Source organism: Auxenochlorella protothecoides, assembly GCF_000733215.1.
Source record: "Auxenochlorella protothecoides strain 0710 unplaced genomic scaffold scaffold81, whole genome shotgun sequence".
In the NCBI taxonomy this organism is placed as follows: Eukaryota; Viridiplantae; Chlorophyta; class Trebouxiophyceae; order Chlorellales; family Chlorellaceae; genus Auxenochlorella; species Auxenochlorella protothecoides.
In genome coordinates this window covers 3,133-17,440 of record NW_011934330.1, presented here as the reverse complement: position 1 = coordinate 17,440, position 14,308 = coordinate 3,133, and the positions used below count along the sequence as shown (strand labels likewise).

The window sequence follows — 14,308 nt, the reverse complement described above, 5'->3', positions numbered from 1 at the left end:
TATGTGGGCACAGAGTACCCGCCGCCTCAAATTCCCCCCCCCCCCCCCCCTTGGAGCTCCCACATGCCCCGGCTCTGCCCTCAGGGTCGCACCTCACGGGCTGAGGCATACAGGACCGGAAAGTCGAGTTGGTCATCGTCGGCGCCCAGCAGGGCAAAGGTATCGAACGCGGCCGACTCCACCTCTCCACACCGCTCTGGCGTCGCCGCCGGGCGATCCACCTTGTTCAGGACCACCAGGGGGCGCAGACCCCGCTGGAGGGCCTTCTCGACCACGAACTTGGTCTGGCTCAGGGGTCCCTCCGTGGCATCCACGAGCAGCACCGCTCCGTCGACCATGCCTAGCACACTGTGTGAGTGGAGGGTGGCATGGACGATGCTGGTATTTTATGTGATAAGATGGTGGGCAGCCACCGCTTGGTGACACCGCAGGCACATCAAGAGAAAGCCATGCCCCCCATCTTCACAAGAAAATGTATATTACACCCAACACTGAAAGCTACAACATGTGGAGAGCCTTTGACACCTGCCAGGCCCAGTGGCAAGCTCACCGTTCGACTTCACCACCGAAATCGGCGTGGCCAGGGGTGTCCACAACATTCAGCGTGTAACCCTTGTGCTGGAAGGACGTGTATTTTGAAGAGATGGTGATCCCCCTGTATTATGTTTGGGAAGAGGTGAAACAGTAGCCTGGAGCTTGGAGCATGGGAAAGACATACTCTCGCGATAATTCCTTGCGAGGTCCAAGGGGTAATTGGTCAGCATAGTCCAGTACTGCAGGGCTGATCAGGCATGTTCATTCACCATGCCGCACCTCTCCTTCTCGAGGTCGTTGGAGTCCATGGCACGTTCAGAGCTGAGGGTCCCCCCCCCAGAGGTGAGGAGCTTGTCGACCAGGGTTGTCTTCCCATGGTCCACATGGGCTGCACCGGGCAAGCGGGGCGCAGAGTCAGCAAGTCACCAAGCAGGGCACCAATCCCGGATCATCAGGGCATTCTGGCTCCGGATGCCCATGATCCCCAGTGCTGCAGTTTGCAGGCCTCTGAGCCTCATATACCGACCACCACCAGCACTCCCGAGGTAGCACCCACCAATGATGGCAAAAGAGCGAATCAAGTTTGGGTCGGTTGTAGAGACTGTTGTGCTGCTGTATCTAAGATGATCTTGGCAGGGTGCGCATCCTCGAACTGAGTGGAGCTCCGTCCGCAAGCCTGTCAGCGGGGCCGTGTGCGGGGTTACTGCACGCCACAGTTGCTGCAGAGCCCTCCGCATGCCCATTGCGTGTATAGTCTACATGTAATATGTTAATCTGAACTTTAAAATCTGCAAACTGAGCCGACTGCTGAAGCACGACCGCATGCGTAATTTTCGAGTTACACGCCCAAACATGCGGTGCATGCCGTGCAGTCGGCTCCCCTCCAGAGCAGTAGTCTCTTACTGAATCTGCAGGGAGTGAAGGTAAGCAGATCATGGTATGCCTTGCTGACTCGACATGGTTGTACACCATCTTTGTGCCAACCACCCCAACACCTCCTTATACCTTGAGCAGCTCCACGTCGAAGATCTGCCGGACAAGGGTGAATTAAGAGGAAGGATCAGAATCAAAGAGGTCAGCCATGGAACCTGCATGGCGACGTGTTCCTCCTGGGGCAGGGGCGCAACACCTGCTGCAATGCACATTCATGTTAGCACGGTGTGGGCCTCACCAGGGTGGCGTTGGGGGGGATGACGCCGCCGGCACCGCGAGCTCCGTAGCCATAGTCGGGGCTGATGGTCAGCTTGGCGCGCTCGCCGATCTGCATGGTCGCCACGCCCTCGTCCCAGCCCTGTGGGTGTAGGAATGCTGGAAGGGAATGAGGTGCTGTCGGACAAGTGAGGATGCCAAGCATCTACAGCTCACCATCCTGCAAGGTTGGCCCCCAGGTGCTTGACCCTATGTGCTTGGCCTTTGATGGGACCGGAGGCAATGCCATGCCTTTGTCACTCTAGTCACGTGATCCTCCGCGTACCTTGATGACCTGGCCCACACCCAGGGTGAATGAGAAAGGCTGCCCGCGGTCACGGCTGGAGTCGAACTTGTTGCCGTTCTCCAGAGTGCCCGTGTAGTGCACTTGCACCTGATCAGATGGCGAGAGTTGTGCAAAGCGTCGGTGCACGACGGGCGTGCCGCATGTGCGTGGGCAGGATCCACTCACGAGCATCGTGCTCCCGACAGCGCGCACAGCTGCTCCCCCTCACCTTCTGACCCCGCTCGGGCTTGGCACCGCTCCCGGCTGTGATGACGTCCTTGGTGACACCCTGCGAGGCAGTTGTGGTCATGAATCCCCGACTGGCACGGACAGATCCCTGCATGGGACACTGGCTCAGGAACCGCGCGGGACGGGCAGCGAGGCGGAGGGAGCCGCCGCTCAGGAAAGCCGCACCCACCATGATTGCTTGGTTATATACTTGCAGATAGGACCGTACGAGGATCTATGTAGACCTTAGGGTGCCGGATGGTGACTTGATGGGTGGTGGGGATCCGCCGATCGATGGATTGCACTCAGGCATCCGCGCGCTCCAGACTGCAACAAATTGGGGGCACGCGACCTTGCATTGGAATGGCAGCACCCACGGCAGAGTCGAGAATCAGCAACCATACAGTCTCATTCAGGCACTCTACCTCCCTCCTTCCCGACGCCCCTCCTCCATATACACTCCCTGGTCCAGTGGTGCATGTCGGACTCTCACGCTTCGCGACCTGTGGAGAAACTCGAGGTTCCCATTGTCACCGCTCTTGGTGAGCATAGATACATAGGTGGTATTTACGCGCCCTGCTCAGCCATATGGCTTTCGATGAACACCTTCGTCTCGAATACCCTTTGCAGACAGGAGGCTCACTGTAGAAGACGGGCAGAGGTCCCTGACCAAACCTGCAATAGGCGCAGTGCCACCCAGCGCCTTGCTTTCTAGGTTGCAAGGATTCCTGCCAGAGTTGGCGGCCGCAAACTCGACCCTGCATGGCGAGCAATCTGTCAGCATGGAGGCCCCAGAGTGAGTGAGAGACCCCGAAGGATGCTTGAAAGAGAAACCTGTCCTCCTGACCTTAAGGCATGCGTTTCTTTGAGTACTACGATGATCCATCCCGTGCTGTCAAAAAGAGGAACTTTTCCACGCTCCATTGCAGGGGAGCTGACGGTCCAGTGGTCGAGCTAGATCTGGCGTGCGGGCTCTTTGACCTGAACAATCAGGCAGCAGAGCAGGCAGCTGAGCGTTCGCTCACGCATGGCCAGGTGAGGACGGGTGCGATCAGGCTTTACTCCTGGAGTAGCTTGAGATGAGTCTTAGGAGAGAATTCCTCATGCAGTTCAGCGCATTATGCAGTTTGGGTCGAGCAGAGTCGATTGGCATGCACGAGATTGTGCTTAGTGGGCAAAGTTCACCTCTATCATCTGCAGGCTACACCCAACTCAGAGGATGATTCCAGTGATGATGATGAGGAGCAGAGCAGCTCCGACGAGGAGGGTGGCGCACCCGAGCGGCAGGAGGCTGAACATGCAGCTGCGGCTGGCAGGAGTGATGGCGCAAGGAGGCGAAAGACGGTGCGAAGACCAAAGGCTGGCATCGAGGAACTGTCTTGACCTGATCTGGACACCACTGTGTACTCCGCGGGGATGTGCATGTTCTCCGCGTGTGTGTTGGGACGGGACCCCAAGCTTGGAGGGGCCAGTATGGCAAGGGAGCCCAGCCCCGATTGCATCATGTGGATAATGCCACACCCCTGGAAGCTGAAAGTGATGGGTCCCCCTGCACTACGCCACATGTCTCTCCCTGGTCCTCCACAATGAAAACGATCGCATGCGCCGGCTGGGCCAGCCAGCGGCTCAACCGCCCACATGGACATGCTCACCCAAACTCATCAGTCCTCGCGCCCCGCCGGCCGGCCGGCGGGATGGGGGCCTGCGCCGGCCACGCAGGCGCCCGGGAGGCCGAGGCCCGCCAGCCTGCTCCGCATGTAGGCTGCCTGCGCCTCGAGCCCTGCCTCCGGCCAGTCGTAGAAGGGGACGGGGAGCACCCTCCAGCCCATGGCCGTGAGCAGGCGCCGCTTCAGCGCGGTCTTGCCCAGCACGCGCCGTGACGCCCAGGGGAAGTGGGTGGGCCCGTCCACCTCCACCGCAATCAGCTCGGTGGGGATGGCGATGTCGATGGAGTACTGTCCCTCCCGCCACTCCTCCATCAGCGGCGCCAGGCCCAGTTCCTGCAGCGCGGCAAACACCTGCGGGGAGGGTGATGGGATGCAGTGCTGGGCCTGTGCAATGTCACGGGCATCCCAGTCTGCCCCTGCCGCCGAGGCGTGACCTCCTCAAGCGTCCTGAAGGGAGCGCTGTCTTCCAGCTGGTTGCGCCTGCCACCCACTGCGCAGCCGGCACCTGTTTCTGAAGCGACGATGTGTGGACAGCCCCGCGCCTGCGCTGGCCATCCCACTCCTTGGACGCCATGTTCCTCAGCCTCCCAGCCTGTGCATGGGGATTTGGTACTTCTTCTCGCTTCGCAAGGGCTTCTACAGGGTGTTGAAAACCAGTCTCAAAGGATGTGCACAGCGCCTACCTCGTACAGCCCCTGGAAGAAAGATGCAAAGTCTTCTGGTTTGCCGATGCCTGGGGAGCAGGAGGGGCAATGGGCTTCAGTAACTCCCCCCGGGGAGGAGGGGGGTGTGGGCTGGTGGATTGGCCTGTGGGAAAGCTACACGTCCACTTCCTCCATACGACATGCCAGGAGCATACCTGACGCTGAGGCAGCTTCCAGCTGGAGGGCTGCCTCCACCAGGAAGAGCTTCTGCAGGTCCTGGTGCGACAGGCGATGGGCCTGCAGAGCCAGAGCCAGCCTCCAGGCGCTGAAGAACTCGGGGGGGTACAGTCCCGCCACACAGTAGCTCCAGGCCAGGTTGATCAGGTGCTCGCAGGTCATCCCATGCACCGCCTGTATGTGTGAGAGAGGTTGGTAGGGCAGGGCGGGATGACCGTGTGCATGCAGCTGTTAGGGTGAGGAGCTCGCATGAGCATACTCCTGACCCAGCCGACGAGCTCACAGCACAACCAAAGGAAACCCTCCTTCCCACCCCCCCAACACGCACCCCCCCAACACGCACCGCTGTGCAGGCAGGGACAGCCAAACGGAAGAGCTCCTGCTCGCGCTCGCCGGAGCACCTGCCCAGTGTGGCGTACGCCCCCAGGAGGAGCGCGAGGGTGCGTGCCTCCGGCTGCCGGCGGCTGAATAGCCGGCTTGGCGCGAGCCTGGCGACGGCGTCGAAGAAGGCGGGGGCGTCAAAGGACAGCCGGGCGCAGGCCCAGCACAGCTTGCTCACCGCCTGCGAGGCATTTTTGGGCTACTGAATCAGGCATGGAGCTGGCTTGCGAAATGGAGAGGATGGAAGAGGCTACTACGCTGATCGCTCGCCCGATGCCATTCCCACCATGCCCCCCCCCCCCCCCACATGGGGCCAAATGGCATGAGCGTCCCATTATATCAACACGTGATTCCAGCCACTGACTTGCACGTCCCAGTCGCCCTCCTGCACCAGCTGGCAGGCCCGGTCCGTGATGGTCGTCAGCACATTGGGCCGGCGGTGCTGCAGCGTGGCCAGGGCCCAGGCCACGGTGGTGACCTCGTGCGTGCCCGCACCCGGCACCAGCCGGGACAGGTGCAGCAGGAGCGCGTCCAGAGCACGCTGCAGGTGCGTGTGGCAGGCCGCCCCCGGCCCCGCCACGGCCGCGTGGTGCAGGGACAGGGAGCGCAGCAGGCACGCCGCGTCGCGGGCGGACATGGCCCACGCCGGGCCGTCGTCGGGCGAGGGGGGGTGGCTCGCCAGGACCATGGCCGCGGCCCCGAAGACGCGGTGCCCGGCCAGCTGGGAGTCTGCCAGTGCCTGTGCAGGGGCGAGGGTGGGGGGGGATTGCTGTCTAGCTTGAACTGTAGGCGTCCCAGGCAGGGTCGATGCAGAGCAGGGCAGCTCTTGCGTGGGACGCAGGAGGCGTACCGGGCACCCAGATCCACACCAGCCCCCTCCGCTGTCCAGAGCCATCCCCGCGCCCACCTGCAGTAGGTTGGCCAAGCCCCGCGGACCCAGGTCCCGCAGCTGGCGGCCGTGCAGCACGTCCGCGACGTCGGACAGGATGCGGCGCGCCTGGTCGGCCTCGCCCGCCGGCCCCGGCATGCCCGCCAGCGCCCCCAGGCTCCAGGCCAGCTGAGCGAGGTCGCGCGAGGTGTGCTGCCTCAGGCCTGGCGCGCCCTTGCCCACGCCGTCCCCGGCCAGGCTCTGGAGCAGGGGCCCCAGGAAGGCGCCGGGCCGGCACTCCAGCTTGGCCAGGGACCAGACGATGAGCACTGTCTCGCGCGCACCCAGGCTGGGCACCAGCGTGGGGGCGGCTGCGCAGAGGAAGGCCAGCACGACCTGCAGCGATCCAGGGCTGAGCAGGGACTGCGAGGCCTGGGACCATAGGATCTGGGCCAGGGCGGGGCCGCTGCGTGCCATGGCATCACTGCAGGCGGCGCTGGCCTTCAGCTCCTCACACAACCGTGCCTCCAGCCTGCCAAAGTGGGGGCTGACGGCGACTCGACGCCGATGCCGCCGTGTCATCGTCTGCGGGGCAAAGGAGTGGGTCCTGCTGGAGTGGGTGGGCCCTTGGCCATGTTGGAGGGTCAGGCTGTGGAGATGTGCGCGTCAAGCGAGGGACCGGGAGCTTGCACACCGCTCGCGCTGCAGCTCTCGAGGCTGACATGCTGCAGACTCCTGCACCCTCCAACCCATTCCTTCTCCACCCAGCGCCCTTGCCCCTGCTCCCTCAGGCTCTGGCCGGTGGCACCAGCGTGCACCCCCTCACCTTGGCCAGGCGATGCAGAGCGGTGGCAATGTTGATCAAGGAGAAGTCGGCGGCATGGTCCTCCAGTACACAGAGGATGGCACTGGGACCTGTGGCTGCCACGATTTTGGCATTGATGGCCTTGGCACTGGAGACCCGGTCAGGGCCTGTGGCAGAGCCCGCTGCAGCGACCGCTTCTGTGACGGCTGTCACAAGTACAGCCAAGGTTTGAGGCAGTGGGGGACGCCATCCCACAAAGTGGGCACCGCTCTGCAAGAGTGTTTTGGGTGCACATTTTCAAACTCTCTGGAACTGGCATGTACAGGTTACAAAGAGACTCCCAAATCATGGTCAGGCTACGATCTAGGAGGACTATCCCACAATCCCAGCCACCAGCCCGTTCTATACGCTTGTCTCGTCGACAAGCACAAACCTGGCGATTCCACAGCGAGGATGATCCTTGGAGTGACCCCACCAATGGTTTGTGACATGGCTGAAGCGTGCAATGCTGACTGCCAGGGACATTTGGGAGGGCACTTGAGGTTCAAATCTATACGTAATTTGTCAACGGTCAGGAAAAAAGGCACCATGCAATGCATATCGCCGATCCACCCCCCTCATGAGTCCGCTTGCCAGGAGATGGGGGTGCATGCTGACAACTCCATGCTCCCGAGCTATTCCTCCTCCCGACCGTTGCTTAATGTATGCATGGGCAATGTGATGTAAATAACGACCAAACTTCTACGTCCCAGTCAATCGGGATCCAGGACTCGCCTTGCAGAATTGCTCAGGAAGATCGTGTGGATTTTGTCCCCCGTGCATGGCGCAGCGAGTCTTCACACTCGTATGGCAAGGCGTCTTCAGACTCCTCCCTACCGATCACAGATTGGTAGTCTGCACCACTTGAGAGGTACATATATAATCCTCGTATTTGGGCATGTAGTCCAACTCGCTCAAGGACACGGGCTTCAAACCCTGAAGGACCCGGAGCGCAACACCTCGTCGGGGACAGTGCAGCGCGGGTTTTTCCATTGCAGTCGGGATGGCTCCCTGCTAAGACCTGCGCATTGGCACTCGTACAAGGATGACGGAGCCGCAGCCGTTCTGGCACGGCCTGGCCGCAGGGGCCTGCGCCACTATGACGTCCAGAGTCTTGACATGTGAGTCTGCTGCTCACCACAACATGCTGGTGAGATGGAAGGTGTAGTGATGAGAGGACATGAGCACACATCGCCTCAGCCGGCCTCACTACCTCCGCCTTCCACAGATCCCCCAGACACGATCAAGGCTCGGCTGCAGGTGCAGGGTGCAGGGCACCTCCCCAAAACCAACCCGCTGAACACCTTCCAGATGATCAGCCAGGTGGGACACCCTTTCATTGGGATAGTGCAGCGCTACACTGGGATGCCAAGGTTGGAATTTCAACGGCCCTTGAGACCTGCCAGGAGCCGTCTGCTTGTGCCTGCTTTGCTGTGTCCAGCCCGCCGATGCTTGCTGGATAGAGGGGTAAAGCCGCCTTTCCTGCCCAATGCACCAGCTCCTCAACACCCCTCGCTCCCATCCCCTCATACCTCCCTGCCAGGTCTTCCGGACAGAGGGCGTGCGGGGGTTTTATCGTGGGTTCGGGGGCATCATGCTCACCGTCATCCCCGCCAACATGTGCTACTTCAGCGGCTACGAGCTGGGCAAGCGCATCACACCCCCAGGCCTGGGGGTGCTCTCTGACGTGGCCACGGCAGCCATTGCACAGGGCGTGGCGGGCATCGTGTACTGCCCCATCGACATCGTGAAGCAGCGCGTGCAGACCGCCGCGGTCATGGAGGCGGGGGCCACCCACCGTCAGTTTGGGGTGCTGGACGCGGCCCGCCAGATATGGGCTGGCCAGGGCGTCAAGGGTATGGCGCAGGGATTGGGTTGGCGATTGGTGTGGGAAGAGTGAGCTTTGAAGGCATGCGTGCACAGTCAGGCAAAGCTAAAAAACGAATGCGATGCTGCGTCGCTCTGCGGCAGGGTGGACCTGGCCTGTGTGGGCAGGGGGCGTTGCAGGAGCCTGCGACCACCCTGGGAACCCCGTGTCTAATACTACCTGTCACCAGTATTCTCTCCCCTCCTGGTCTTCTCATCACTACAACATTCCCGGAGCATCCCACATGCACCCGCCCAATCCAACCTCTCCAACAAGCCCCACCCACCCAGGATTCTTCCGGGGATACCTGACCATGAACGCGCTGTGGATGCCCTGGAACCTCATCTACATCCCCGCCTACGAGGCCTGCAAGCGACGGTGGTATTATCACGCTCTGGAGAAACAGCGCACTGCGGCCAGCAGTGGTGGTGCACTGCGGGCCCCCGCCGCCGGCGCGCCAGCCGGCGACTGCCAGCCCGGCATTGCCGCCGAGACCGACCCCCCGCTGCAGCAGCTGCTCCCCATCTGGGCCTTCCCCCTGTGCTCCTCGGTCTGCGCGGCCACGGCGGCCATCTGCACCCACCCCATCGACGTCGTGAAGACGCGGCTCCAGGTGCTGTCGGCAGCCGACCCGAGCGTCAGGCGGGGCGCCTTCCAGATCGCGGGCCAGCTGCTGAGGCAGGAAGGTCTGCGTGGTTTTAAGAGGGGCCTCGGCCCAAGGGTGGTCACCATGGCAGCTGGCAGCTCCGTCTCCTGGTTTGGGTACGAGCTGGTCAAGCGGAGGCTTTTGGAGTGGGAGCGAGATCAATGACTGGAAGCCGCAAGCTCACACAGGCATGCTCCTGTCTTGCCCCGCCTGCTGCCTGCAGAGCGGGGCGCGCTCTTATGATGCACACCGATTCCTGTACCTGCTTGCTGTCGCTGTTCCTTTTGCCATCCCTTCTTGAATTCCTGCTTGAATGCATCCTACATGCCGAAATCAGTTCCCGCATCACCACGCTAAAAATGCATCTCTGGCAAGTGCCGTGAGCTTTCGTGGCAGTCTAGACACCGTGTCACATGGGCAAGAGGGAGAAAGGTGATCGCAGCAACCCTCCAGATGCGGCGTCAAACAAGAGGTCAGGACTTGAAGTTGTACATGCCCAGTGCACAGGCTTCACCAGGGGATGCAAAAAAGTGCTTGCCGGCGCCCTCTGGCTCATTATCAACACGCTCACATCAGACATCCTTGCGGGGACCCAGGATCATGTTCATGGTGCGGCCCTGCATGCTCGGGGGCGATTCCACGACGATGGCCGACCCCAGGTCCTCGATGATGCGCTGCATAGGTATGGGTGTCGAGAGCACGTGGTAAAGGATCTGGAGTGGCACCTTGAGCACTCCGGCAGAGTAGTTGTGGTATGCCAGAGGCACAGGATGCACCACCCCAATCCCTCCTGGCTGTTCGCTGTGCCAGTCCTGCTTGCGAGCTCACCTTGCACATCTCGTGGCCCTGGTCTATTAGGTCCATCTCGCGCCCGCGGAACTGCAGCGACACCTTGACCTTGTTGGACTTGGACACAAACCTCTGCGCGGCTCGCAGCTTGGTCTGGTAATCATGCACGTCCGTGCCAGGCCGGAACTTGAGTTCCTTTGTCTCCGTACTGCAGTCGATGTGGGGGCGGACGTCAGCGGGGAGTGGCAGATGTCAAAGCGAGAAACTCGGGCTGCAGCATCAGCCTGTACAAGCAGGAACCCTCAACCAACAGGCGATACTAAGCACGCCATCTCACATGTTTTCACGCTGCTTCTTCTTCGCATCCTTGGCCGCCTTGCTTAGCTCATAGTTGTACTTGCTGATGTCCATGAGCCTGTATCGGTGATAAGGATACTCAACACAAATGGACTGGCATGCTGTACCTAGAGCAAAAGGCTCTCACCTGTTAATGCCTAAATACAAGCTCCAGGTTTCGCCGGCAGCAAGATCTATCCCCAGCCCTTGCAATGCCTCCTGCGTGCCTGCAGACAGGCGGTGATGCGTCGGGGACTACCAAGATGAGGTCCACCTCCCGCTCCTGCGCCATGGCCAGAGCCTCAAACGTCTGGAACACACCCAGAGTCTCCCGGTCTTCATCGATGACTCGCACCTCTCGTTCCCTGCGGAGGTGATGGCACGGCATTTATGGCAGGGGCATCAAGTCGATTCAAGAGTCTGGCATTCCTCTGAGAAAGCCTCCAAGGCTCACACCATCATACGATTGTGAAGCAATACACCCACCGACTTGAAAATCAAGAGCACCTTATCTGGTCGTTCACTAAGACACCAGGTGTGCTCTGTCTCCTGTCTCTGAAGGATGGACCTCCAGATCGCATCTGACTCGGGGGACGGGGTGGTCTGTACGAGGAGTTTGCCCCCGCCATGGCGATCGTGAGGCCTCGGGTGGCCCATGACGTCCTTGGCTGTGCAGGGCCCTGCGGACATGAGGCGCTGTTGCTGGCTACCTGCGAATATCGGCGTCCAAGGGTATGCATAAAATGACAATTATACCACCGGGTAGCTCGAGCCAGCGTGCACCTGCAGGCCACCGGCTTGCCTTGAGATGGGCTGGAGCGACAAAAGGTCGATAAGCACCCCGAGGAACTGTCCCTGCTGCATCCGTGCTCGCCAAGATCGACATTTTCACAAGAATCAAATTCTCTATCCTGTCATGCTGCCCATTTAGAGAACATTGACGGTTACTGACATGCCTCGGATTGATTGGCAAGATCGATCATCAAGGGTGCATGGCTGTGCTTCCCGCCACGCGCTTCGACACTCTCTGCACTCCCCGGGCGCCAGAGGAGCGATAAACCGGGCGGCGCCAGGAGCCGAATACAGGACGACAGACGCTCTGGAAAACTGTAGGCGGTATTGTATCGAAGGTTTGGTATAATAGTCTTCTGGGCAGCGGCTGCCACTCACCGCGCCGACGCGCGTTTCGGCGCCCCCGGCAACATGCCGGTGTACAACTTCAAGAGCATGGGCGTGGTGCCCACTGCGAAAGACCTAGTGGATATCGTGCTTTCAAAGACACAGCGCCAGACCCCGACTGTCGTGCACAATGGTAGGGACGGCGGGGTGGCGGTAGTGCCACGAGGTGCAGGTGTCCTGCCTGCTTGGAGGCGACTTTCTCAGTTGGAGTGTGGGGCTTGCCTTTAACACTTGCATAGTGGAGTCTGATGGCCTCCATCCCTCCTGTGCACAGGCTGGGCTATCCAGAGAATCCGGCAGTTCTACATGAGGAAGGTGAAACACACACAGACCACCTGGCACGAGAAGTTATCGACCATCCTCGAAGATTTCCCAAAGGTGCCCCATGGGTTTGGCTGTGTCCTGAAACAGTGCAGCATGCATGCACCGTGTGAGCCGGGTGGGGCTGGCCCGGCGCGTGCATGCACATGCATGCACCTGCCCCGTGCGGCCACTCTGTGAGCTCACTCCCCGTCCCCACGCCAACCAGGTGGACGATATACACCCCTTCTACTCCGACCTCCTCAACGTCCTCTACGACAAGGTGACTTTTCCGTTAGCGACTGCGTACGTCCTCAGAGCTGAGGGTTCAAGCACCCATTTTCAGAGCTCGTCCCCTCCCAACCACTGCGTACGCCCCGTCCGATGAACTGCTGACTTTTGCCCAAACCCATGGTGACCCGTCACCCACTCATCATTTTGAGCGCAGGATCACTACAAATTGGCCCTCGGCCAGCTCAATGCGGCACGGGGAATGATCGACAAGGTTTCCCAGGTCCGCAGCAGCAGAGGCAATGTGTTCTGGGGCGGCTTACTCAGGACTCCCTCGCCACATGAGGAGGCCCTGTCATACAAGCTTGGGCACGACTCACAAGTCTTGTCCCCACTCCCTCCTTTCCCGGCAGGACTACGTGCGCCTCTTGAAGTACGGCGACTCCCTCTATCGGTGCAAGGCGCTGAAGCGTGCTGCGCTGGTGCGAGAGCATGTTGCGGCTCATGCACGCTGAGTGCTAGACCCTTTAGTGCAAGGCCTTGAGCTTGGGGAGGTCAGGGCCCGTGTCCGGCATGTGCAGCAAAGTATTGCATGGAGTGGTGGATGCCGCCTGACTCAGGCCCTCCCTTCCCTCCCCAGGGTCGCATGTGCACCATCATGAAGCGGCAGGGTCCCTCTTTGGCATACCTGGAGCAGGTGCGTTCTGGCTCGCATTGCTGGGTGGGGAGTGCGGAACGCCTGCATGCCTGAGCTTGAGTGATGCTTCATGCACCGCAGCAGTACCTCTGTCGCATGCACACGTGTCCCCACCTGAGGTACTCTGTCATCCAGGTCCGCCAACACATGGGCCGCTTGCCCTCCATCGACCCCAACACACGCTCCCTCCTGGTCTGCGGCTACCCCAACGTGGGCAAGTCCTCCTTCATGAACAAGGGTGAGCTGGCGCTGGGCTTTGGGGACACACCCGGTCCACTCGAGCGGGGTACACCTGCCGAGGGGTAGGGAGGGTGGGGTTCGCAAGCTGCGCCGTCCATGCCGCAGGAGCCCCACTCTTGAGCACCTGCTTGGTTTCGAGCCCTTTGCGCAAGTCCCGGACCGGACTCACACGCCAGGCAACCGCAGCCTGATGAGTTGTAGGTGCCACACTCCCACCCATCCATTCAGTGAACGACCTCCCTCTCCCCTGGCCCCCTGGCCCTCGCAGTCACACGTGCCGACGTGGAGGTGCAGCCGTACGCCTTCACCACCAAGAGCCTGTTCGTCGGGCACACCGACTACAAGTACCTGCGCTGGCAGGTGATCGACACGCCCGGCATCCTGGACCGCCCGCTGGAGGAGCGGAACACCATCGAGATGCAGGTGCGCAGGGGAGGGCTGCCGAGGGTGGGGACCCTTGGCCGTATACCTGTTAGTGGGCCTTTTGGGGGAATGTCCTGCCCCCTGCCATCTCCCTGCCTGCTCCCTTTGCACCCCTGGTCCCAGGCACTCTGTTCACCATGCCCTGGCGCAAACCACCCCCTTGCCCGCCTACCCCTGCCACTGGCTGATCTTTTTTGCTTGGCCCCGGAGCCCCATCCACTCACCGATCACCCCACCCTCTCACCCACCTTCAACACACACACACACGCCCATGTCTAACCCCCCCTGCCTACCCATCCACCCACCCACAAACCGCCGCAGTCCATCACCGCACTGGCGCACCTGCGTGCCGCGGTGCTCTACGTCATGGACATCTCTGAGCAGTGCGGTTACACTATCAAGCAGCAGGCCGCGCTGTTCCAGTCCATCAAGCCCCTGTTTGCCAACAAGCCGGTCCTGATTGTGGCCAACAAGACGGACGTGGTGGCCCTGGCCGACCTGAGCGCCGAGGACCGTGCGCTGCTGGACGGTGTGGCCGCTGAGGCCGCCAAAGTGTCGGCGGGGGGGTTCGAGGGTGACAAGCCCGGGTCCAACCTCATCGCCATGAGCACGCTGACCGAGGAGGGCGTGAGCGTGGTCAAGCAGATTGCCTGCGACCGCCTGCTGGCCAGCCGCGTGGAGATCAAGCTGAAGGTGGGTAGGGATGTGTGTAATTTCCGACGG

At 61.1% G+C, this 14,308-nt stretch overlaps 5 protein-coding genes across 5 annotated transcripts in view; 2 read left to right on the top strand and 3 right to left on the bottom strand.

The window, feature by feature from the left end:
- F751_6052 (GTP-binding protein TypA/BipA) overlaps positions 1-842 on the bottom strand; it is a gene marked incomplete at both ends in the record, with an annotated part of 4,122 nt that extends 3,280 nt beyond the window's left edge. The window contains 3 exons of the mRNA XM_011402146.1: positions 93-348; positions 551-655; positions 814-842. Coding sequence (XP_011400448.1) covers positions 93-348; positions 551-655; positions 814-842 — 390 coding nt within the window. The remainder of the gene's footprint in view (positions 1-92; positions 349-550; positions 656-813) is intronic.
- Positions 843-1,533: 691 nt separating this feature from the next.
- F751_6051 (FK506-binding protein 1) lies at positions 1,534-6,615 on the bottom strand (the record flags this gene model as incomplete). The annotated part of the gene is made up of 10 exons (XM_011402145.1): positions 1,534-1,563; positions 1,706-1,825; positions 2,009-2,116; positions 2,238-2,297; positions 4,054-4,254; positions 4,587-4,636; positions 4,763-4,958; positions 5,146-5,346; positions 5,530-5,904; positions 6,073-6,615. 10 exons carry the CDS (start codon positions 6,613-6,615, stop codon positions 1,534-1,536), a joined length of 1,884 nt encoding a protein of 627 aa, XP_011400447.1.
- A 1,307-nt stretch (positions 6,616-7,922) lies between these two features.
- F751_6050 (Mitochondrial substrate carrier family protein E) lies at positions 7,923-9,555 on the top strand (the record flags this gene model as incomplete). Its single annotated transcript, XM_011402144.1, has 4 exons — positions 7,923-7,998; positions 8,106-8,200; positions 8,421-8,733; positions 9,035-9,555. The coding sequence occupies 4 exons, from the start codon at positions 7,923-7,925 to the stop codon at positions 9,553-9,555; spliced, it is 1,005 nt and encodes a 334-aa protein (XP_011400446.1).
- Positions 9,556-9,962: 407 nt separating this feature from the next.
- Positions 9,963-10,590, bottom strand: F751_6049 (Translation initiation factor IF-3; the record flags this gene model as incomplete). The annotated part of the gene is made up of 3 exons (XM_011402143.1): positions 9,963-10,064; positions 10,219-10,387; positions 10,517-10,590. The coding sequence occupies 3 exons, from the start codon at positions 10,588-10,590 to the stop codon at positions 9,963-9,965; spliced, it is 345 nt and encodes a 114-aa protein (XP_011400445.1).
- A 1,128-nt stretch (positions 10,591-11,718) lies between these two features.
- F751_6048 (Nucleolar GTP-binding protein 1) overlaps positions 11,719-14,308 on the top strand; it is a gene marked incomplete at both ends in the record, with an annotated part of 5,430 nt that continues 2,840 nt past the window's right edge. Inside the window, 9 exons of the mRNA XM_011402142.1 lie at positions 11,719-11,827; positions 11,969-12,009; positions 12,224-12,277; positions 12,443-12,508; positions 12,639-12,707; positions 12,866-12,922; positions 13,058-13,160; positions 13,431-13,585; positions 13,907-14,278. Of these exons, the coding sequence (XP_011400444.1) occupies positions 11,719-11,827; positions 11,969-12,009; positions 12,224-12,277; positions 12,443-12,508; positions 12,639-12,707; positions 12,866-12,922; positions 13,058-13,160; positions 13,431-13,585; positions 13,907-14,278 (1,026 nt within the window). The remainder of the gene's footprint in view (positions 11,828-11,968; positions 12,010-12,223; positions 12,278-12,442; positions 12,509-12,638; positions 12,708-12,865; positions 12,923-13,057; positions 13,161-13,430; positions 13,586-13,906; positions 14,279-14,308) is intronic.